Raw genomic sequence first — 24,298 nt, forward strand, 5'->3', positions numbered from 1 at the left:
AAAAAGAACCCCAGAGTAATGTCCAAGGATCTGCAGGCCACTTTTGCCTTGGGTAATATGAGTGTTCATGACTCAACAATCAGAAAAAGACTAAACAAGAATGGTGCTCCTGGGAGGATAGCCAAGAGGAAACCTCTGCTCTCTAAAAAGAACATTGCTGCCCGTCTAAAGTTCGCTGAAGATCACATAGATGATCCCCAAGACTTCTGGAATAATGATGTCTGGACAGATGAGTCAAGGGTAGAACTTTTTGGCCTCAATGAGAAAAATCATGTTCAACGAAAAACAAACACTGAGTTCAAACTAAAGAACCTTATCCTCACCATCAAGCATGGTGGTGGGAATTGTGATAGTTTGGGCATGTTTTGCTGCCCGAGAACCTGGACAGCTTGCCATCATTGACACAACCATGAATTCTGAAGCGTATCAGAAGATTCTAGAGGAGAATGTCAAGCCATCCATCTGTGAGCTGAAGTTGAATCAAAGGTGGTCATGCAACAAGATAATGATCCTAAGCATACAAGCAGATCTACAAAAGAATGGCTGCAGAAGACAAAATTCCATGTTTGAGAATGGCCTAGTCAAAGCCTGGACCTAAACCCCATTGAAATGCTGTGGCAGGACCTGAAGGGAGCTATTCATGCAAGGAAGCCCTCAAATGTCATGGAGTTAAAGCAGTTCTGTAAGGAGGAATGGGCCAAAATTCCTCAAAACCAATGTGAGAGACTGACCAGCAGTTACAGGAAACACTTACTTGAAGTCATTGCTGCTCAAGGGGGTGCTACCAGATACTGAATCTAAAGGTTCACACACTTTTTCAGACATGGATATTGAATGTTGAATCAGTTGTACATAAATAAATGTTGAAAATACATCACGCTTGTGCGTTGTTTAATCAGGTTATCGTTCTTTAGGATTATGGGGTTAGATTACGATCTAATAACATTTTAGGTTGGAAATATGTGACAATCCTAAAGGGTTCGCAAACTTTTTCTCGCCGGTTCAAAACAATCTGCTGCACTTCTAAAATACATTCCTAAAATAGCCTATGAAAGATGATGCAAGGATGGAATCTGTCCTGTCAGTCATTATGTAGACTTATCCAAGATTTTCATTAGAATTGTGCCCATGTACCCTGCACATAAGTGGCATAAAGCAACCCATCAGAGGCAAATGAGCCAAAGGCAGAAGAGGAAGCCACTAGGCAAGATAGCAGGATCATTCTCCATTGCTAAATTGTAGACAGATGACCTAAGAGATAAAGTTGACTGAGCGTTCAATCCTATCGCTGTTTACAAAACAAAAATAAGTTTTGGATACTGGTTTACTATGTCTCTGGAATTCACCTCCTCTGCCCTTGTTAGCCTGATGAACTCTTAAAAGAGCAGTTTTACAGGAACAGCTGTATAAATTGTATATGTTCTCAAAATGAGGCACTGTGTACATTTCTTGGATGTTAATAAAACCTGGATAATAACTGGTATTCTTAATTTCTCACAGATGCAGGCAACCAGAATTTGCTTCCTTGTGAGACCTGTGGAAGACATTTTGCCCAGGAAGCACTGGTAAAATAAGACCGTTCTGTACTAAGTGGCATAAATCAAATTTTAAGATAATTGATACAACAGAGCAATCCTATGCATGTCTGCTCAGAATTTAGTCCCATTGGGTTCATTGGACTTACTCCTATGTAGATGATTATAGGATTGCAGCTTCAGCCATTGAAAGAGTAAAGGAACCTGGTGGCAATCTGAGTACTGGTTCAGTTTTGCTTAATTTAAAACAGAAGCTTCTATAGGGTACTTAAGTAGAATTAGCAAGAGGCAAGTGCTTGTAAGCTGTCGACGGCTGCTAGTCATCAAGGCTATATATTAGTTGCCGTATCAGAGGTAGGATGCCTTTGTATGCCAGTTGCTGGGGAACAAGAACAGGAGGGTGCTGTTGCCCTCATGTCCTGCTGGTGGGCTTCCCACGGGCACCTGGCTGGCCACTGTGCAAACAGAATACTGGACTAGAGGGGCCTTTGGCCTGACCCAGCTTGGCTCTTCTTACATTGTTAGGGTTTGTATTCACTGGAAGGCAGGGATAGTGATTATAAAGTGAAGAAACATCACTTAGATGATAGATGAAAGCTCTACACACACCTTGGCTTCTAGAAACTTCCTGATAGATTTTTTTCATAATCACAAGCACTAAGAAGCTCCTATGTGATGGCTACCAGGTGCTGCATTAGTGCAGCCGTATGCTTCATTCTTCACTCGGCGTGGCTGTGGTAGGGATGTGTGGGCTGTGTAAAATCTGCTCCGTCTGTGTTTCCGTGGATTGTCACCGCCTTTTGTTCTGTCGTCCACTCACAGAAAGATGCGATTTTTTGTCATGTGGAAAATTCCGCAAATAATGATGTAAGAGGTTTCATAACAATTTACATAATTTACCTTAGTACGTAACGTTTAGCGTATTGCCCCCCATTCCATTCAACTTTTCCTCACCAGGAACATGAGTATTTTCCTACGAATAAATATGCATACATTTCAGGAAAAAAAAATTTAAAAATCTGAAAATCCACAGACTCCGTGCGGCCTGAGGAGGTCACTCTGCGTCGGATTCTTAAAAATCCAAGCTCATTTTAGTCCGTCTCGAATTTTTCCAGCATCTGTAGACTGTGACCATAGATTTCTCAGTCCCTGGGCTCTAGGCAATCTGGGCCAATTCATGTATTCAGGACACTAGCTAGCAATGTTACCTTCTGCTAGGTTTTCACTTCCCTTTTAAACTCTTATGTGGTTTTACGCAGTAGTAAGCCTTTCTCAAGCCCATTTAGTGATTTAATGTTCACAAGGACTATTTCTCAAGAGCTGCCACCACCAAATTGTTACGGGCAAATGGATGCCCCCCCCCCCCCCCCCGCAATCCCTGAGGAAGAAGTGGGCTACCCTTGCTGATCTGGGCATTAAAGTTGCAATTCTACACACTTACAAGGAAGTAAGCCCATTGAACACAGTGGAAGTTACTTCTAAGTACATGTGTGGGATTGTGTTGTAGGTCCTTTTCAAGGAAGTATATAACTATGCAAACTAGGTAGTCACTTGGGTAAATATAGTTAATTGATTTTATCCCAAAGACACAAAATTTGCCACGGGGGTGGGGCGTGTGTGTGTTCAAAGTTATAAGTTCAGAAAGCCCTGTCTTCAGACCATTTCAAAAAGTCCAGTATGAAAATGACCACATAACTTCTATATCATTCTTGACTTGGAGCAACTTTTGCCAAGCCATGTGGCCCTTACAAATACATCATGTAGGAACCAGCATGAAGACAGGGAACAGAAGAGATACTGGTTCCTCCTCCTCTTAAAATTCCAAAACATCCCAGATTTATAACAAGATCATATTCCCAAGCCTCCAAGGCCCTGGGCCAATTAGAGCTGGGAAAGTCATGAATGAGTTCATGCTGAGTAGCCACATCTCTGCTAGGAATCCCACCCCCTATTAATACGTAACTTACAAGTCCCAGGTGGGGCAGGCAGATTTGAGAGGATACACAAATTTGCTCCATGCCTAAAATAGGCTCCAGACTCAGGAAAACACACACACACAGTTAGCATTTGCTGAGTGCTGTGCTGGCTCCCAAAATTGAGATAACGTACTGTAATACTGCAAGCAGGCCAGGATCATCATAGCTTCCCTTTTTTGATTTCCAGAACCTTGAGTTTAGAGCTTAAATAATATGTGTAGCAACGCTAGTGCATCAGACATTGCCATATTTCCTTGCTCTTTTTTTATGTCTTAGGCAAGACATGGGCCAATATGCAGAAAAGTCTTCAACAAAAAGCGCAAGCCATTCAATTCCTTGAAACAGCGACTGCAGGGAACTGAAATTCCGTCAGTAAAGAAGAAGCCACCCCCAAAGGTATTTTTAAAATAGGCACACGACAGTCAAATACTTAGAAACTAGGTTCTAACAAAAATCCAAGTTCCTCGATATTGCATGATCAGTCCTTGTGGAGAAGGAAGGGGACATGTGAATTCTATACACAAAGACTCTGCTAATATAGAGGGTTGAAAGGTCCCATAGAAGCTGCTATAGCACAGAGTTGTAGTTAATCTCCTGGAACTCTGCCTCCCTTTCATTGCCTGCTGGGAGATTGTGCATAATCCTTCTTCTTCCTCTCTACCCTACTCTGAGATCTCTGCAACCATTTGGGGAAAGTGCTATTCAAAGGATTGGCCTTTGGGGATTGGCCCTTTTAGGCCCATATTAACCAGCCAAAACTAGCATTTCCTGGCTCACATATACAAATCTTAAGAACTCCTAATGTTCGCCTCAAATAAGAGGTAAAATTATGACTCCATCATTATTCTTCAGATGAGATTAAAGAACTCCTTGCCCTTACCCACCCACAATCTGCCACACCCCATCCCTCTTCCAAGCCTCCTACCCACTTAGATCCACCAAGCCTACTCAGCACCCAAATCTGCATCCCTCCCACTAACCTGTTTGGTGGTGGCAGCAGCAGCACCTCCCCTTTTGAGCTCCTGGTGCTAGTAAACCTGGGCAATGTATTCCCTACATTAAATAATTATTATAAGATCATTAATGCTTTTATTAATAACAGTGTTATCATATCATTATTATGTTATCATTATTCGTATATCTAACATCTCTTGAAATTCTCTTTCAAAATAATTTAGGATTTTGTGCTTATTTAATGTATCTTCTAATTGATACAAGTGATAGATTTTGTGTGGACTCAAATATACCCTTTTCAGAACCAACCAGAGAAAAAATCTAACTGGAGACAGCAGCATGAGAATTTCATTACTGCAATCAGAGCAGCCAAACTTACCACTATAGCCATGAAAGAAGGCCGCCCCCTGCCTCCACCCCCACCTCCAACCATTAATCCAGGTGACTTACTTGTACTGAAAGTGTATGTCTTATTTTAAAAATAAATAGAATGCCTTGTTTGAACAGCTAGCTAAAACAAAAGCCAGTGGATAGTGCTGGACTTCCACTAGAGAAAAATTGTTCCAACTCCATCATGGATTCAGTGGGTAGCCTCGTACAGGAGTGTCTCTCAAAATCATTTATCCATCTCCAAAAGGGGAAACAGTGATCCAGGATCATTAGAACTGTTGCAGAAGCAAACAAGATAAAACTTATTAAAAATGCTACTTTAACAACCACCACAACGGCTTCAGTTTCTATGTTCCGGGATTCAAACTCAGCTAGTTTCTCCTAATATACTTTTATTTTACTTCCATGAAGAGTACGAGTGCATCTCAAGAGTAAACCACCTTCCATTTTAAGGTGCTCAAGTATTTTGGGCTTAGGTATATATGACTGGGGGCGGGGAAGAAAACTAGAATAATGCCACTAATATATAAATTACTCTGCACCGATCATGGTGTATGGATATATACTCTTTCCTTCACAATGAAATAAAATAAAAATAGATGGCATGAGATGGGGGAGAATGTTCATTATAAAACCTATGGGATGGGATAAGAGTGAAGTATTTGTGCACGCGCACACACACGTGTGTGTTGTATGTGGATATGCAGCCCCAACCCCAGCAGACTCCTGATTCTGCCCTCAGGGCTGAGAAGGTTGTATACTCCTGGTTTACGAGAATAGGATATTCAAGTTAATTATTCCAAAGATCTCTGAGGTATCAGCTTTATCTGCATCTTTGAGTTTCTGATAAATATAAGTTACAAGTGTAGGTATGTTCACTGAAAGATCCAAATCCAGTAACAAAGATGGAATTCAGAAGCCACATATGCAATGGGTCCAAAAAGCTGAGAGAACAAATGTTTAAGTTAAATAAACTGCGAACACAGTACTCTTAGATCAAACTAAGCTTTTAATACACTGTTTTTTAAAAGTGTCATCAGAAGAAATAAGTTGATCCAAAGCGGCAATATTATGTGAGGCCCAATTTGCAAGCAAGCAAGCAAGCAAACAAACAAATGCTATTTAAAACCAGGATTCTTGCACAATGTAAACTTTTCATGAATAAAAGGATCAAAACAACGCCTACAACTCAGTACTTTCCATATATATCTTGCAGTGTTAAGCACTGATAATAAGCCAGATCCCCGGATAAATAAGAAACTTAATACCTCCCAAGATTTCAACAGTAAGGTAATAATTCTCAACTTGAACCTTAAGGGGAACTAAATTCTGAGACTCTTTATTCCACCCTGTAACAGAACCTAAGACATATGCCCAATGATAAACTTGGAAATGTGGACGATTAACCCCACCTTCTCCGATCAGTAGTTGCAACTGGTGTACTGAAAATCTAGGTGGGTGTCCTTGCCAAAGAAAATTATTAAATAATTTATAAACTCGCTTAAAATAACATGAAGATATAAAAACAGGAATCACCTCAAGAGTTAAATTCACCTTGGTGACATATTTTTACGTCAAATACTCAAGCGAATGGTAGACCACTTGTCTAAATCATGATTTGTTTGTATCAAAACCAATGATGGATTCAAATTAACTAATTGAGAAATCTTCCTAGCGACTGTTATACCAAGATAAACAAAAGAATCTGGACACCACCTACAATCCGAAGTCCTGAACATGTCAGCAGTGCTATTAGAGCCCAATGGCATACGATCTGATTTACTCCAGTTTATAGAATAACTGGATTAAATATCAAACTGTTATATTAAAGAAAGAACATTAGGAATAGAAACGTCTTGCTTACCAATAAGACATAGTGTCACCTGCATGCAAAACCATCTTATGCTCAACCTCATCTAATATAACAACACTTTTAATATTTTCAGAATTTCTATTAGCACAAGCACAAGCAGTTAAAACCCAAATTAAAAAGAAAAGGGGATAACGGATACCCTTGACGTGTACCTCTACAGAACTTAATTAAGGATCACAACACACTGTTAGTGAGCTCTTCTGATTGAGGAACTGTATATAACATACCTGTCAAAGATACAAAACTTTGAGGAAATCAGTATTTACTCAAAACATGTAACAAAAAAACTCAGTGTGCCATATCAAAAAAATTTTCCACATCCAAAGAGGTAGCAGCTGGACCTTGCTTATTTTGAGATAAGACTAGTGCATCAGTTAAAAGTCTAATCTTATCAGATCCTTGGCAGCCCTGTATAAACCTAGCCTGAGCTGGATGAATAATAGTGTAGCTGAAGCCTACAATCCAGCATAGCTGTCAATAACTTGCCATCCACATTTATCAAGGAAATAGGTCTATAATTGGAATACAACACAGGATTCTTTCCCGACTTCAGGAAAACCATTATATAAGCCTCATTAAAAAAAAAAGAGGTAAAGAAAAAGCCATTGAAGGTAGTGCCCCCATTTTCAGAAGTGTAACTGATTGGGAGGCGAGACATTTCCTTTTCCACTGCAGCACACAGGCTGTGGAACTCTCTCCCTAGAGATTTCATTGGCTCCCTCTGCTAAGCTTCAGGCTACTAAGACTTTTTTTTTGTCAGAGCTTTTAGCATGGGTTAGTTCTGTCTCCCTGTTTTTATGCTGAATTGTTTTATCCTGCTCTTGGATTTATTGTATGAAATTAACTTGGTCGTTTGGGCTGTTTTTATTGCATTGTGTATTTTCTGAATGTTTTTGTAATCCACTTTGTGTTTGTTTTGTACATAAGTATAAATGAGATAAAACTGCCCAGATGACAACCCTAATCCACACAGGTATGAGAAATTCTACTTTGCAGCTGAAGAAGCTAAGGTTTCCTGACCACTAGTAGTAATAGAAACATTTTGTGTGTCATGATAGCTGGAAAAATAATTTTCTGGTCAAGGTAATTCAATGAAAATTTAGCATATTTATGCAAGTTTATTTTACTTATTCTGACTTCAGTACTTGATTTTTTCATCTGACCCTACGCTGTTATCTAAGCTGTATGTGAGTTGAATGTAAGAAATTCAATCCCCCAAACTGGTCCTTGAACTCCTCCTAAAATGGAAAAAAAGCATCTGAAGGCAAACTGCTGCTGGTACAGACACTGCATTTAACCGCTAGCTTCCCTTTTAAACCCAAAGCTGCTTTCTTAACTCATGGGAGTTTAAACAGCAGTTTGGAAGGATGCAGGCAGCCTCTGGAAGAAAAATTGTGGAAAATATCAGGTACCCAAAAATCCCTCTGGATCCTTTGTTGTTCAGTCGTTAAGTCATGTCAGACTCTTTGTGACCCCATGGACCATAGCATGCCAGGCCTTCCTGTCCTGCGCTCTCTCCCGGAGTGTGCTCAAGTTCATATTCATTGCATCGGTGATGCTATCTAGCCATCTCATCCTCTGCCGTCCCCTTCTCCTTTTGCCTTCAATCTTTCCCAGCATCAGGGTCTTTTCCAGGGAGTTTTCTCTTCGCATTAGGTGGCCAAAATATTTGAGCTTCAGCTTCAGTATCTGTCCTTCCAATGAGCAGTCGGGGTTGATTTCCTTTAGGATTGACTGATTTGACCTCCTTGCAGTCCGGGGGACTCGTAAGAGTCTTCTCCAGCACCACAGTTCGAAAGCATCAATTCTTTGGCACTCAGCCTTCCTTATAGTCCAGCTTTCACAGCCATACATTACTACTGGGAAAACCATAGCTTTGATTATACAAACCTTTGTCGGCAAGGTGATGTCTCTGCTTCTTACTATGCTGTCTAGGTTTTCCACAGCTTTCCTCCCAAGGAGCAAGCTGGATCCTATCCTCACGTAATTATAGCAGCCTATAAATGCCCGTCGATCTGTATGAAAAGGAGAGGGGAAAAGGTTATAATCAAGACACTATGAACTGAAGTGACTAAATATATTTGCAAATGCAACCTCCTTTGCATTCTATATAGCTATATATTAACTTTCTATTCTGTTTATATGTTCTGTACAATTTGAAAGGTTGCATAATTCTGACACCAACAAATATTTGTCTGTAACCAACATTGTACATAACCTACATAATCTACATTATATCACTTCTTGCCTAGGATTAGCATAGCAACAGCTGTCTATACCATACTTAACAAGTAGATGCATTACTTTAATAACCACTGTTCCTTTGCTATATGCAGATTATATTCAGTGCCCTTACTGCATGAGAAGATTTAATGAGGCTGCAGCAGAAAGGCACATCAATTTCTGCAAAGAACAAGCTGCCAGGAAAGCTTTTGCTCCAGGCCAGAAAGGAGCCAAGGCATCCCCTGTAAGTAATTCAATTGTATTCAAGCTATTATTGGTTACATTTTTATCCCATCCTTCTTCCAGGGGCAATCTATACATGACAGAGTAATACAAAAAGGGCAGTTGAGGGTATAATATATAAAAAGGAGGCCCTCTGCCCAAAGTAATTTGCTTAATGTCTTCGCTTCCCCACTTCTAACCGTATCTAGTACAAAAAGGAGATAAATATTGCTTTTGGCCAATGAATACATGTTTAAAGTAAACCTTTTCTTTTACAGTAATAATTTCTGCCACTCTTTCACTCCCACAAGTGAATTGTTTTATCAGTCATAAGAGTCTTCTTTTGTCTAGAATTTTAAACTCAAGCAAAGACTGTAAAATGTAAATTGTTCCCACAGGTTACCTTTCCTGAACAGTATAAAAGAATGATGTTGATACTGGATAAATCATAGAAATCTGAAGACAGAATTCTAAAGGAATAAACTAGTCAAAGTAGAATGCGCACACAACTCAAAGAAAATGCTTCAGGGTGGCAGGGACAGTTCTACCACTGACCAAATGTAATAAATGTTCTAGATGCCAAGCCTGTAATGGGAATGAAAAGGACTAAATTGCATGGTGGGGATCCTGGAAAGAATGTCAGCTCCATCATTAGCAGAGCTTTTTCAAAAGGCAGACATTTTTCACTTTCACAAATGTCAGAAGTCAGGAGAGCTTATTTTTGTCCAGGACATGGTTAGGGTTCGGCCTGAAGGGGACCTTCAGATGATGTACAACAAGGTTTGAGGTATCTCTACAAGTATGAACTTTTCTTCTGATGCTGATTTTTAGGGTAATGTGAAGTTGCACCATATAGCCTTAGGGCAACCTTCCTCAACCTGATGCCACCAGACGTTACTATGACTCCCGTCCACACCAGCCAGTATGGTCATTGACCATGCTGGCTGAGAATGATGGAAGTTGCAGTCTAATACACCTGAAGGGCACCAGGTTAGGGAAGGAAAGCTTCTTATGCATCACAGAATTAGCCAGGGGAAGGGAAGTTAGAGGTGAGTGGGTTGTAGCTTTCTATTTGGAAATGAAAAAGATGTAGAATATTCTTTACAGAATGCCTGAAAATAGTAAACTTGCTGAGAATGTTGGTCTAATGACATTTGCAACATGGCTAGGAACTGGGTTGGGGTTTTTTTTAACCCTTCCTTTCATTCCAATCCTGAAAACTTGAGACAAGATATTCTTGAACATCTGCTTACGTAAATAGGAGACGCAGAGCTCAGCAGGTTCCAACAGTTCTGTTTTCCACACGCCCCATAGGCCAGAAGACAACCTGGTGCCCTCCAGGTGTTTTGGACGACAACCCCTGTAATACCCAAGATTTGCCAGGCTGGATATGGCTTCTGGAGGTTGTAGTCCAAAAACCCTCTGTAAACTGTGAGGCAAGGCCCACGACTGTCGTTTCATGCCAAGATCACCACCACCCATAACTGCACAGTCTCTGCCTGTTTTTTGAGGCAATAATCCTCCAATCCTTGAGTTAGAACCACAAAATGTCCTATTTTGCTAGGACACATTTAAAGAGTTCACCTGGCCAAGTGAAAGTTATGGGGGAATTTTCAGAAAAATCTAGTTAAAATAAGTGCAGTGGTTACCTGTTCGACCAGGGAAATAATCTGGGTCTGAATTCCCCCTCAGTCAGGAAGCTGGGGATCAAGAGGTAGCCACCAGACATTCTCAGTCTAAACGGCTTCACAGAGTTATTGAAAGGATAAAATGGGATAAACCCATGTATACATCCCTGAGCTCTTGAGATACAAGTGAGATAGATCAACTGTACTCCATCACAAACCTATGCTAAAGAAATCTTTGCGTATCTACTGCATTCTCTCCAGGGCAAACAAGCAACTCCTAAAAAAGAACCAACTTTAACAAGTGCTGTGGGAACACTGCTTCAGAACAAATCACAAGAAGACTCCAAGCCAAGCCAACCTGTATCAGGTAAGGGGCAAAACATGTTGCATTAATGTTCAGAAATACTTGAGGATATAGAACGAATTCATCATATCCAAACTGCAGCTCCCACACTTTAATAATAAATATTTGAATACTTGCAGGTATTCAAAGTACTTCACATACATTATCATAGAATCATAGGGTTGGAAGGGGCCTACAAAACCTAGTTGTAAAGCTTAGAACAACCCTGGATAAGAGATTTCCGTTTTTGTTTGCTGCTGCATGAACATTATACTAAGGAGAGGCCCTGCCTTGCTATTCTTGATAAGCCAAGTGTTATGATTGTTTGATATGCATTAGAACAATTTAGAACACAAGCAGTACCATAAAACCTAATGTGTGGCTTCCTGTAGTTTTATATTCTACTTTGTACCATTAAATTTTAATTGATATGTAATAGGTTTCATTTCTGGGTTATCCATGTAACCTGTGTAAAAGGTGGTGTATAAATAATTTTAGAAGTATCAGTAAAGAGGGGAGAGGATATAACACTTGGTTGAGGTAATGAATATTCAAAGTCCTTCTGCTGCCTACTCTTGCCCTTGCCTTGTATTTTAAAATGGTATCATGGAAGCCATATGATGGATACTTTTAACTAAACAAAACTCAGAAAAGTGAGTTTGGGATTGGGAATTATCAAACTTCAATCAAGCACTTTCAGATCAAATTGAATTTAATGAAAGACAATTACTTCAATGCTTAGGTCTGTCACCAAAATCAATACAACCTGCAAGTGCTTGACTTTTGCTGGATCATGCCCAGGATGTACTTTTGCAGAGGACTTTATAGAAGTATTTTTTTATTTTTAAGGACATGCTGTTGAAACTTCTGTTGGAACAGCACAGAAAAAATCACCTGCTACTCCTTCTGGAAAGGAGTCTGGGTAAGAAATATTTAATTGTGAAGACTTGTAGGCTACCATCCAACCCAGAGTTAAACACCTTAGGGCGCAATCCTATCCAGATAGGCAGCCGCCTCCAAACCCAGAGGTGACCGCCTATCCAAAGCACAGCAGGAGAAGCACGGAGGGGATCATTCCCTCCACGCTTCTCATGCCCTGCATTTTCAGCTAGACAGCCGATTGTGTCTGTCTAGCTGCAGGAGGGCTGAGCAGGGAAGGAGACTGCTGTACAACACATTAGATGTGTCGTACAGGCATTTCCGCCCTCCCCGCCCCCAGACATGCCCCTTTTGGCCACTCTGCACTCCTCTTGCAAGCACGGAGGATGGGGCTGTTCTGCGCTGCCTCAGAGGCAGTGTGGAAGTGGGGGGAGGTCAGTTCTCTAGCAACCGACCTGACAGTGCGGGCTTCGAGGTCGGTTCCCAGAAAATAGGGTATCCTATGGCTGTCTAGCTGCTGTCTGGAGGCAAATAGGATTGCTCCCTCCATTTGAATGGGTTTACGCACACTTAACTCTTGTGTTGGATTGTAGCCATAAAGTAGAATATCTGTCTATTCAAGAGTCATTTACTAATAATCTAGATAAGCAAAGACTATGCTGGTTATCTCAGGTGATAGTACAGTAGCTAAAACACTTGGTTTGTACAGCTTACTCTGGCCCTATCTTCAGACATGTTAAGAAAAAAATAACAATTGTTAAGAACTTTATAGGCTATAAAATAGTGAAACATAATATTCACTGTATGCCCCACATAAGCCAACATTAACACAACACTATGCAATTTGTACTCATGTATGCAAAATTCTGGTTTCTGCAAAACTTTGATAGCCCCCAGATAATTTCCAGTAAACAAAGTTGCAGTATCAACCCCTGTGTCAAAGGCTTCAGTTATGTGAAATGTTGTAAAACTGATCTTACGATCGGAGTTTTCCTGTGAGCTTTTGAAGGCCTTCCAGGTCAATTGAACCACATCAATGTAATCTCCTTCTGATGTTTGAAATAGTCTTAACAGTTGAGAGCTGGAGCCTATTCTCTTTAAAAGCACATTCAATTCTTCAGTTTCACACACCTCAAATCCTGTGCAAACTCATCTGCTTCCAGTTACTCTCAAGTATTAAGCCAACTCCTTTCTTACAGTCCGTTTCCTCTGCCACCTCTTTTATACACTCATAGTGTGCAATCTAGCAGCAACTACTAGAGTTCAGTGGGACTTCTATCTGTGTAACTGTACAAAGGAGCAGGCTGCATATCATTTCTTACTCCATCAACACTATTGTTATTAATCCTTTCCTTATATTGGTCTTATCAGCATTTCATATTATTATATCTGCGCTCTATCAGACTTGTTGCTACCATAGGGCATCTCTATAGAAAGATTTTGATATATTAATTTTGCACATCTAAACCCTACAAGCCACAGAACTTTGCTGATTCCCAACAGTGTGGTCTTGCGGCGCGAGAGATTATTCCAATACATTTCTTCATGTGCCACTAACATTTGAGGCCAGTTAGGACTGGGAAAATCTCTCAGAGTGGTTTGTAGACTATACACAGTGCAATCGATCCATTTACAAGAGAATAAAACTTATTTAATAAGCCCCATTGAGCTCAGTGGCTTAATTCTGGTGTGTTTAGGATTGCAGCCAAAACCATATTGTGGATGATCGGCTTTATTTCACTGCTTACTTAAACTAATGGTTTACTGCTTTTAGGGTTCCAGCGCAGGGCAGAAGATAAGGGGAGCATGCCTCCCAGGCCTTTGAATAGCAGCCTTTAAATTTTAGAACACTGCAACTAAAGAAGGCCAGCAAACTCACCAATACATTGAGCATCCCATCTCAAGACTTGTATGATGAACTGAGCTATGCAATAAAACAAGCAAGATCATATTCCTGCAAATAGACTCACTTTTTCCAAATGGTAATGTTGTATAGATTAGAGTATTTCACACACTGTACCTAGAGCTTTCTATTTGTTCACAATGGAGTTTTACTTTTTACTTAGTATATTGGTTAGCTACATTTAATTCTTTGGTTTTTTTCCACTTCTAAAACAAGTGTGGGGCAACATGCGGCCCATAGTCTGCACGCAGTCCCTGCCACCAAATAATAGCTTTTGTTTTGTTGTTTGAAAAATAATGGTGCTTTTACCACTATGGAGTAAATTTAGCTTTGATTTTACTGGGGGCTCAGCCATGGACTCTGACAATTGCCCATCTGTTCTAAAATACGAAAAAAAATCAGCAGGATGACTGAACGAAGTCATCCCTGTCCTTGCAATGAAGCTCACAACACAAGCAGATGATAAAAGCTGCTATGCGAGCTCCTCTCATTTTATTAGGAATAGCAAAAAACCTCTATAGTGGCAATCTTCAACCACATTAATGTTTCTGTATGTGCCTATGAGACCAATTTTGCAGCCGCATTTAATATTAGCCCTTTGTTCATACGTTTTCTACCTGAATTAACCATTCACACACACCGATTAGAAAACACCCAGCATGGCATTTATTAGGGAAAGCTGCCAAAACGCTAGAAAACATCGGAGCGAGGAGCAAATCGCCGTCACGAGTCCTGAAAGCAAACCACCTGCACGCAGCCTGACCCGAGTCCGAAAACCCGCCGCCGAAGAGAGGAAGTCCGCCGTGGGCCACCTCCGTCGCGCGGGCGCGGCTTCCCTGAGCTCATCTCGAAGCGGAGTGTTCACAAACCGCCCTCCCTGCTGCGAAGCCGAGCTGAGGCTAGCCACGGCGCAGAAAAGGCAGCCGGGGGGCTGTCAGTCCCAGAGAGGCGGGCTCGGGCAGGGCACGGCGGGGCTCCCCCCGGTTTATGGCTCCCCTGGCTTGGGGTTGGTGGCAGGTCCGCGCTGCCGCTGTTTCTCCTGCTGCTGCCGCCTCAGTCGGTGGGCAGGGAGGCGCCAGGCGGCTGCGAGGCTCCGGGCTCAAGACTCGTCGGGCTTGTCGGCGGGAGGCCCGCACGGCTGCAGCATCTTCTCCATGAGGTTGAAGCGGACGCGGGCCTTGCTCTCGTCCTCGGCGATGGCGAAGTAGTTGAGCAGGTCGAAGTGGCCCATGTAGGAGCAATAGGAGTCCCGGTGCTGGTTCACCAGCCACTCCCACTTGGTGGTGTCCGCGTGGCCCGTCCCGATGTACTTGGACTGCAAGTGCTCCAGCTGGCTGTGGATCGTGTAACGGTCCGTCATGACGAGGAGAACGGCAAGGGCGGCGCCTCAAAGCCGACGGGCAACAGAAAGCGCCAAGCGGCAGGAGGCTGCGCGCCCGCCAACGGCCCCTCACAAAATGGAGCCCGGCGGAAAAGGAGGGCCCGCCCACGCTTCCTCTTCCGTTTTCGTCTCTGTTATCGTAATCCACCACGAGCGAGGCAGGGGCGGGATTGACGCGTGTCGCGACCAATACGATTCCGCCCCTCCTTCCCTTTAAGCGAATGAGAGAACCGCTTTCATTTCGCTTTAGCCGCGAGCATCGTGAAAGGGGAGGGTGAGGGAAGGAGGGGGGACTCGAGTTGCATGATGGGTGTTGTAGTCTTTGGATGCAGGTGAGTCTACGGCGAGGGGGGAAAGCCGAAGGTTAATGGTTCTCCGAACGGACATGGGGAGTTAAAATGCGAAGAAGGTTCACCCCCGGGCGGACCTGTGTGTTTCGTCATATCTGGCATGTTGCCTTTTGCATGGACAGGTGCCTCTTTCCCCGTGGAGAGGAGGAGGTGGCTGCCTGCCGTGGCAATAATGAATGTGTATGTCGGTTAAATAAGCACAACTCGGTTTCTTTTCTACAGCGCAGAGATCCATTTCTCAGGCTAAGAAACTATGCCTCATAGCCAGGCTTAAGCCTTAGGGCATGCGACGTAATAAAAAGGAGTGCCTCTGAGCATGCACCGAGTGCTCCCACCTCTGCCAACTAAGTCTCCGCAGAATCGCACACATCTGAAAACAGGGGCTTTCGGATCAGGGGACACGGCTTTCCAGCAGATGTGAGCCCTGGGCCCTCCCCTAACAAATCACAGTATTTTTCTGGCTAGCTAGAAAAAATAATATACCCTGTTCTGGCACCGGAATCCAAAATCGATCCGTGCAAGCAATGGTGCACGGAATTCCCGTCTGAGCAAGCCGCGGAAGAAGAGTTGGCTGCACTGAGTTCCTCTCGTAAATGAGGGAACGAAATTTTGTTTATGCTGCTTGCAACCAATAGTATTAAAATCCCTGACATTTTAAGAAACTGGCTTTAAAATAAATGTTTGGATTGCAAGCAGTTTCTCCTCTGCAATTAATCGGAATGGCCACGAGATGTCAGAGTTACTATTAATAATTCATACTCTTGATCAATGCCTCAAAAGCCAGTATGACCATAGCACGGCATTTCTAGGAACAGTACTGAATGTCGGGAAAATGAATTGACTACTTTTAAAATCCTAATTGTGAAACCTGTTGCGTTACTGGTGAGGACACACATAATATGTTGAACTGCAAAACATCATGGAATGAACACAGCAAGTGCTTTCCATTGTTTTGTTGGCTGGGAGTTCACCTTCAGATAGTGCTGAACATGTTCTGACATCACAGTAGTCCTTGGTGTTGGCTTGTTTTTAGAAAAGGCACTAGGAGTGAACTTTAAGCCAACACACAAGGAAACAGTGTGTTGTCATTTAACGTGCTGTCCAAAAGAATATATATTCATTATTCTTCCTAAGTCAGCAATTAAAAATAAATAAATGTATATTAGTATTAATAATAATATCAATAATATTATTTATTTATATATATATATATATATACACACACACACACACACACACACACACCAATATGTAGGTGATGAGATGCTCATGACACAGCACTTTAAAACAAAACCAAGAAACAATAGTGTATCTAGTTAATTCGTTTTGAGAGAGAAACAGTTTTTAAAATGTGAAATATTTCAGCATAAAACATCAGCTTCAGTCACAAATAACAGTATGCTGCAATACCATTTATAAGCTAAGCCAGAACTAATAAGCTGAGCCAGAACTAATCAGGAAGAGGCCAAGCCTCAGTGAGGGAAACAAAGATTAACAATCAGCGCCTGTATTCAACAGCCAATCAAGCCACATTAATAAATATCATGGCTTGTTTCATCTCATTCTTTACTTTGATACTGGGTTTCAGCTAATTAATAAACATTGCCTCCTTAATCTTTCTCCTTTGGAGGCTCCATTCAGTTGCTAGCACAGAGATCTTCACTAAAGTTGCTCTGCCAGTATGTTTCTCCCTCATATGAAGGGACCAAGGTCTAGCATGTGTTTCATTAGGTGAATATCAGCCAAGTGCTCCTTAAAACTTTTTAGGAGAGGTCTTCCAGTTTCACCATTGTAAAAGGAATTACATTGCAAACACTCATTTTTGTAAGTAGCGCCCTTAACTGTACACTCCCCCTTACCGTCCAAGCAGATTGGGTATTCTAGTGTCTAACATTTGTTATTCAGCGGAGACACAAGGTGTTTCAATGTTATCGGGGCAGTATGAACAACATTAGCCTTGTTGTTATAGCAATCAAGGATTTTTAGGCTTCCCATACAGATCTATCAGTCACAAATGGAATTTTCAAAACAGGCAGTCCTTTAGTATACTTCACACTCCTAACAGCTTCTCTGTTATCCTGCTAACAGCTGGAACTGGTAACCTATAACCATTAGCCTCTGCCAGTTTTACTGCCTTTGTTTTAATTCCTCAACATAATTTATCGTAGGCAACCCAGCTTTTTGAATCATGTTATTTACCACCTACCTTTTCACTCACATAATTTCTATATTGCTTACTTTATTTTAAAAATATATCTAAGCGGTTTACAAAGTTAATACATTAAAATACATGAAAACAAAACATTTGTAAGAACATTATAAGACCATAGAATCAAGAGTTGGATGGGATGTCAGAGGTAATCTAGGATACAATCCTATGCATGTTTAGACAGAAAAAAGCCCCACAACTCCCAGCATTCCCCTGCCAGCATGATTGGCTAGGTAATGTTGGTAGTTGTAGGTCTTTTTTTCTGTCTAAATATGCATAGGATTGCACCCCTAGTCCATCCCCCTGCTGGTGTGGGAAATCTAGTACTACAACATTCCTGATAGGTGCCATACAAGCTGTCCTTGAAAAAGTATTTAATCTGCACTTAAATTTTTCTTTTTAATTCTAATCTATTTCTTATTTGGAATTCATTACATCTCTATATTTTTAGCAACCTCCCCCCGTAGCATATCCCCCCTTTCCCCACTTGTGATGATCACCACTCCTCATGAAAATCTCCACAGCATCAGGTACAAATTCTAACTCTAGAATTCTTAATACCTTTGTTGTTGTTGTTGTTGTTCAGTCGTTCAGTCGTGTCCGACTCTTCGTGACCCCATGGACCATAGCACGCCAGGCCTTCCTGTCCTGCGTTCTCTCCCGGAGCGTGCTCAAGTTCATATTCATTGCATCCGTGATGCTATCTAGCCATCTCATCCTCTGCCGTCCCCTTCTCCTTTTGCCTTCAGTCTTTCCCAGCATCAGGGTCTTTTCCAGGGAGTTTTCTCTTCGCATTAGGTGGCCAAAATATTGGAGCTTCAGCTTCATTATCTGTCCTTCCAATGAGCAGTCAGGGTTGATTCCCTCAACCTCTTCCTTTAAGGAAAACCGGAGAATGAGTGTGTGAGGAAGAGATACAACCATAATAACCTCAACATCTGCTGCAGAGTTTTTCTCCTGGGCTGTGTTTCCACCAGCTATTTACTCCAACCTGGCTGCACGGTGAGGTCTCTGTGTTTCCATGATGTTGTGGCCATTCAGCCTCAGCCCCATATTTTAATGTGGAAAAACCACTTCTGAGACTGCTTATGTACAGTCCGACTTTTCCAGCTTATTTCAACTCCATTACTGACCTGTTTCCACAACTGCACTGGGTTCAGTATCTTAGTCCTGCCCATGGGGCGTGTAGCCCGGCCTTTGTGGGTGTGTCGCTCTGACCTCAGTGACCCAACCCTTCCCCTCCCTGTTTTCCAGATGTTTCATTGCCGTTTTGGAGCAGGATGCTGAGGGATCAACTTTTAAAACATCATTGAAAATAAGAACCTAGTCAAGGGGTGTTTTCTCCCATTGTGCTGAATGAGGCTTGCCCTCTCGATAACCTCAGAAATAACAGAGAAGCCCCCCTATTGACATGACACATATCAAAGCCCAATTCCTTAAATGTGATCTCAAGGCTCAGGTCCATTGCCTTAGGACGTAACTCCTTCACAGCTTCCATATAGAGGTCTTGTGCATTAAAATGGGGGCTGGTTTCGGTCTCTTCCCCACAAGAAACCCATTAGCATCTCCTCAGAGGTAACTCCCATTGCAGTCGATGAGGCTTGCCTTTGAATGCCCACATCAGAACTTACAGATTCCCCCTCAATTGAAATGGCACATGTTAAAGCCTAATTCCTTAAGTGCTATTAAGCAACTAAGCAGGATTACGAAGCTCCGATGAACTGCCTTAGGAAGAAAGCACTTCACAGCTTCCTTATAGATACCCTGAGGGTTACAACGGGGGCTAGTTTCTGTCTTTGTGTTTACTGCTCTCTTTCCCACAACAAACCCATTACTGTCTCATCAGAAGTAACTCCCATTGTGGTCAGTTAGGTCCTCTAGGTTAAAATGGGTGCTAGTTTCCCTCTTCGTATTCTCCCCCGCTTTCCCAGCACATGCATATGTTTGTCTACTCAGAAGTAACTCCCATTGCGCTCAATGAGGCTTGCTCCTGAAATGAAGGTGCATCTGGATGTTCAGGGGAAAGTAGAAAGTGGGGGAGAGGGGGGAAGCCTCTCTTCACAGCAAAGCTGATTCCTTTTAAAAGATCTGGTACTCCTCTATTAGCTTCTTGTTCCCTTGTCCTGGAAACACGGCCAAGGAGGTGGGAACACTGATGAGGTAATCAGACTCCACCCAGACTCCACCCAGCCATCAAGAAAATAATTTGATTAGAGTTCAGTGGGAAGAGCATGGAGCCCCAGGCTACAGCGATGATAAGCCTGGTCTTTAAGGGTTGTGGAAACAGAAAAAGGAGAAGGTGCAGTTGGGGGAACATCGCAACAAAGTCACAAACAAAGTGAAGCTGATAGCATGGAAACACGCCCCTACTGCTGAGAAAACCTCTTTTCTTTAACAAATCTTTAAAAACTGTTGCTGCCAATGCTGTCCTCTTGGCTAGAAGAGAACCTTCGGTCTCTCTCTGTCTGTGTAGATATTGTGACTCTAGCTTATGGCGACTCTAGCTTATTACATTCTTATTATTCTCAAACCTTTTCTTGGTTAATAACCAGACTGAGAATGATGTGGTTTGTATTAACTAAATAAAAATTAAACTTTATTTACAAAGGATAAGATGTTTCAAGTTAGTTGGTGTAACATGGGGTAAAGAATTGTTTCACATTTTTATTAAATTCTTGCCTACTCTGCCCATCTAATAATAGTCTTTAAAATAATAATTGAACCTCCCAGAGATTCTATCCCCCTGCCACCAAGCTAGAGCCCAGAGTCCTTCCTAACCCTCAAGCCACCAAACCCTGTCTCTTCACTCAAGACCAACACAGCTCCTGTTAGTTTCCCTCTTTCCGAACGGTAAAAACCCACAGCCAGTCAGGAGACAGTATTTAAATCATTGTCAAACCCCACTAGAACGCTTCCAGCATGTACTGATATCTGTGGAGTCTTATAATCCTTATCTTGACAGAATTCTAATATCTTTATTCCGCATGAGGCTAAATCCTACTGTAAACATGCAGTAAGTCAGTAGATAAGACCTCTGAGAAAGTTAATAAAAGATTTACTTACAACTAGAGATATCTCTATCACTCCATCACCAATAAGACTGACCAAAATGGCTCAGCTGGAATGGCTGGAGCATAGTTGCTATTTCATGGTGTTAGTAGGCAGTCTTGACCTAGGATTACTGACCAAAAGATTATGAATAATATTGTCATTTTGTACAGTTAGGACATTCCAAGTTGAAGATTAATAACGATGTATAGCACTTCCTGGGGCTCATATAGACATTAATATTATTGAATCTTGGAATATAATGCAGGCTATACTTAGCCATTTTTAGTGGCTAACAATGCAATCCCGTACATGTCTGCTTAGAAAGTCCTACTGAGTTCAGTGAGAGTTGCTCCCAGGCAAAGATATGCATGCTTACCTGAGAGTAAGTCCCATTAAATACAATGGGGCTTACTTCTAAGCAGACATGTATGGGTTTGCATTGCAAGCATGTGAGTTGGGAAGTCCTAGTTATTTAAGTTATTTCTATCCTGCCTTTTAGGGCCAGCCTGCACAAACAGCTTACAATTAAAAATTAAAACAAGAAATCAAATTTTGGCACAGCCATACATTCACTAGGTGGCTGTTTGGCAAACACTATTATCTCATCTTCAGTTTCTTATCTGCAATACGGAGATGATAATGGTGATCTACCTAACAGGATTGTTGTAAGGACTACTGCGATATGTGACATGCTTTGATCACTCTCCAGTGCTATATAATGCATAACTGCTAACAAGTTAATGGAATGTAGAGGGACAATGAGCCCCAGATCGATTGTGCAATCCTCAGAACCATGTGATCTCAGTCATCACAAGCACAGGGCAACTGTCTAGTGACAGAGACTGATTGCTGCTGCCAGACTAGGGGAGGCACGTTCTGAGCTATGGTACAGAAGCATGGCAGACATTCAGGAAGCAGCATGAATTTAAAAGCCCTGGTGGGGGTGGGAGTGCCTTCTACATATTCTCCATCATGATAAAGACCTGAGGCAAGGATAGTAAAGTCAAAAGGCATTCTTGGCTGGTCTTTAAGATGGAGGTAGAACCAGAGGGAGGGCAGGGGTGATCTTTATCAGCAACCTACACATTATGCAGAGTAAGGTGACAAAATTCTGGGCTGTACCAATTTAGACAGCATGTTGGGGGCTGCATTTTGAATGTTTCCAGCCATAAAGGGGAAAACCCTTCTCTGCATATAGTTAACCAACTTTACAGAGAGAAAGGATTAGGATAATTCTCTCTCTGGTGTGCAAAATTGTTTACATTCAGGGAAATTTTTATGGGTGGGAAGATTAAAAATGTGCTCCCAAACTCTTTAGGATGTGCCTGCCTTCCTGCCAGCCAGCCAGCTATGCCCACTTTTAGGACACTGCATTCCACCACCACCTGGTTTTCTGTTCCTCCCCACTCCAACAGTCAGTCAACATTCATATCCACTGAGTGTGCTCAATCCTCAATAAGCTGTTCTGTTTTTTCCTGCCCTTTAGGGGTCCCCCCCCCAAGTTTTTTGTACTTCTGCAAACCTTTGGATTCCCCCAAGCTTGCCAAGACCTCCCTCTTGTGGGTGGATGGTGCCATTTTGGCTACTTAAGCATCCACACTTGGGGTGTTTCTACATTAATGGAAAATCCTGCAGCCCTACTGGAGCATTTTGCTTCTGTTTCTGTGGCACAATTAGAGCAACCCACTCCAGTATTCTGACTACTTTAGAGCAATCCACTCCAGTATTCTTGCCAAGAAAACCCCATGGAACGTATCACGAGGCTAAAAGATATGACACCGGAAGATGAGACCCTCAGGTCGGAAGGTGTCCAATATACTACTGGGGAAGAGCAGAGGGTATTTCCAAGTAGCGCCAGAAAGAGTGAAGCGGCTGGGCCAAAGCCGAAAGGACACTCAGCTGTGGATGTGTCTGGTGGTGAAAAGAAAATCCGATGCTGTAAAGAACAATATTGTTTAGGAACCTGGAATGTAAGACCAATGAATCAAGGTAAGCTGGAGGTGGTCAAACATGAGATGGCAAGATTGAACATCGACATCTTGGGAATCAGCGAACTAAAATGGACAGGCATGGGCGAATTTAATTCAGGTGACCATCATATTTACTACTGTGGGCAAGAATCCCTTAGAAGAAATGGAGTAGCACTCATAGTCAACAAAAGGGTGGGAAAAGCAGTACTGGGGTACAATCTCAAAAACGATAGAATGATCTCAGTACGAATCCAAGGCAAACCATTCAACATCACAGTAATTCAGGTCTATGCCCCAACCACTGAGGCCGAAGAAGCTGACGTTGATCGGTTCTATGAAGACCTACAACACCTTCTAGAACTAACACCAAAAAAAGATGTCCTCTTCATCATAGGGGATTGGAATGCTAAAGTAGGAAGTCAAGAAATCACCGGGATAACAGGCAAGCATGGCCTTGGTGTACAAAATGAAGCAGGACAAAGGCTAATAGAGTTTTGCCAAGAGAACACGCTGATCATAGCAAACACTCTTTTCCAACAGCACAAGAGACGACTCTACACACGGACATCACCAGATGGTCAATATCGAAATCAGATTGATTATGTCCTTTGCAGCCAAAGATGGAGAAGCTCTATACAGTCAGTAAAAACAAGACCTGGAGCTGACTGTGGCTCAGATCATGAGATACTTCTTGGAAAATTTCAGCTTAAATTGAAGAACGTGGGGAAAACCAGTAAACCATTCAGGTATGACCTAAATCATATCCCTTCTGAATATACAGTGGAGGTGAGGAATAGATTTCAGGGATTAGACCTGATAGACAGAGTGCCTGAGGAACTATGGACGGAGGTCCGTAACATTGTTCAGGAGGCAGCAACTCAATCCATTCCCAAGAAAAAGAAATGCAAGGAAGCCAAGCGGCTGTCTGATGAGGCTTTACAAGTAGCTGAGGAAAGAAGGGAAGCGAAAAGCAAGGGAGAAAGGGGAAGATATATCCAACTGAATGCAGAGTTCCAGAGAATAGCAAGGAGAGACAAGAAGGCCTTCATAAATGAACAATGCAAAGAAATCGAGGAAAACAACAGAATGGGAAAGACTAGAGATCTCTTCAAGAAAATTGGAGATCTCAAGGGAACGTTTTGTGCAAAGACGGGCATGGTAAAGGACAAAGAAGGCAGGGACGTAGCAGAAGCAGATGAGATTAAGAAGAGGTGGCAAGAATACACAGAAGAACTCTACAGGAAAGATCTGAATGTCCCTGATAGCCATGATAGTGCGGTCACTGAACTTGAGCCGGACATCCTCGAGAGTGAAGTCAAGTGGGCCTTAGGAAGCATTACTAACAACAAAGCTAGCGGAGATGACAGTATTCCAGCTGAGCTATTTAAAATCTTAAAAGATGATGCTGTTA

The 24,298-nt window shown here is 42.1% G+C and overlaps 3 protein-coding genes across 6 annotated transcripts in view; 2 read left to right on the forward strand and 1 right to left on the reverse strand.

Annotated features, from left to right (window-relative positions):
- Nucleotides 1–18: 18 nt before the first annotated feature.
- On the forward strand, nt 19–14,470 carry ZC2HC1B (zinc finger C2HC-type containing 1B). Its single transcript, XM_084817484.1, has 7 exons — nt 19–240; nt 1,494–1,565; nt 3,788–3,907; nt 4,768–4,906; nt 9,065–9,195; nt 11,063–11,168; nt 11,994–14,470. Exons 1-7 carry the CDS (start codon nt 19–21, stop codon nt 12,068–12,070), a joined length of 867 nt encoding a protein of 288 aa, XP_084673610.1. The 3' UTR covers nt 12,071–14,470.
- Nucleotides 14,471–14,922: 452 nt separating this feature from the next.
- On the reverse strand, nt 14,923–15,374 carry SF3B5 (splicing factor 3b subunit 5). The gene has a single exon (XM_084827775.1). It carries the CDS (start codon nt 15,284–15,286, stop codon nt 15,026–15,028), a length of 261 nt encoding a protein of 86 aa, XP_084683901.1. The 5' UTR covers nt 15,287–15,374; the 3' UTR covers nt 14,923–15,025.
- Nucleotides 15,375–15,559: 185 nt separating this feature from the next.
- Nucleotides 15,560–24,298, forward strand: part of STX11 (syntaxin 11) — a 55,014-nt gene continuing 46,275 nt past the window's right edge. For 2 of the 4 annotated variants that reach the window (XR_014786726.1, XM_084827773.1), the window contains exon 1: nt 15,581–15,639. The gene's annotated coding sequence lies outside the window, so the exon portion shown is untranslated. Of the gene's footprint in view, nt 15,640–24,298 lie in introns of all 4 variants that reach the window. The other 2 variants (XR_014786725.1, XM_084827774.1) reach the window with 2 other exon arrangements.

Source organism: Heloderma suspectum, chromosome 1, assembly GCF_057233095.1.
Source record: "Heloderma suspectum isolate Gila_16-S chromosome 1, 16-S_ref, whole genome shotgun sequence".
In the NCBI taxonomy this organism is placed as follows: Eukaryota; Metazoa; Chordata; class Lepidosauria; order Squamata; family Helodermatidae; genus Heloderma; species Heloderma suspectum.

Coding starts and splice junctions, on each gene's coding strand:
- ZC2HC1B (XM_084817484.1), top strand. CDS start 19: ATGTCCAAGGATCTGCAGGCCACTTTTGCCTTGGGTAATATGAGTGTT. Junction 9,196..11,062: donor AAGGAGCCAAGGCATCCCCT/GTAAGTAATTCA, acceptor CATTCTCTCCAG/GGCAAACAAGCAACTCCTAA. Junction 11,169..11,993: donor GCCAAGCCAACCTGTATCAG/GTAAGGGGCAAA, acceptor TTTATTTTTAAG/GACATGCTGTTGAAACTTCT.
- SF3B5 (XM_084827775.1), bottom strand. CDS start 15,286: ATGACGGACCGTTACACGATCCACAGCCAGCTGGAGCACTTGCAGTCC.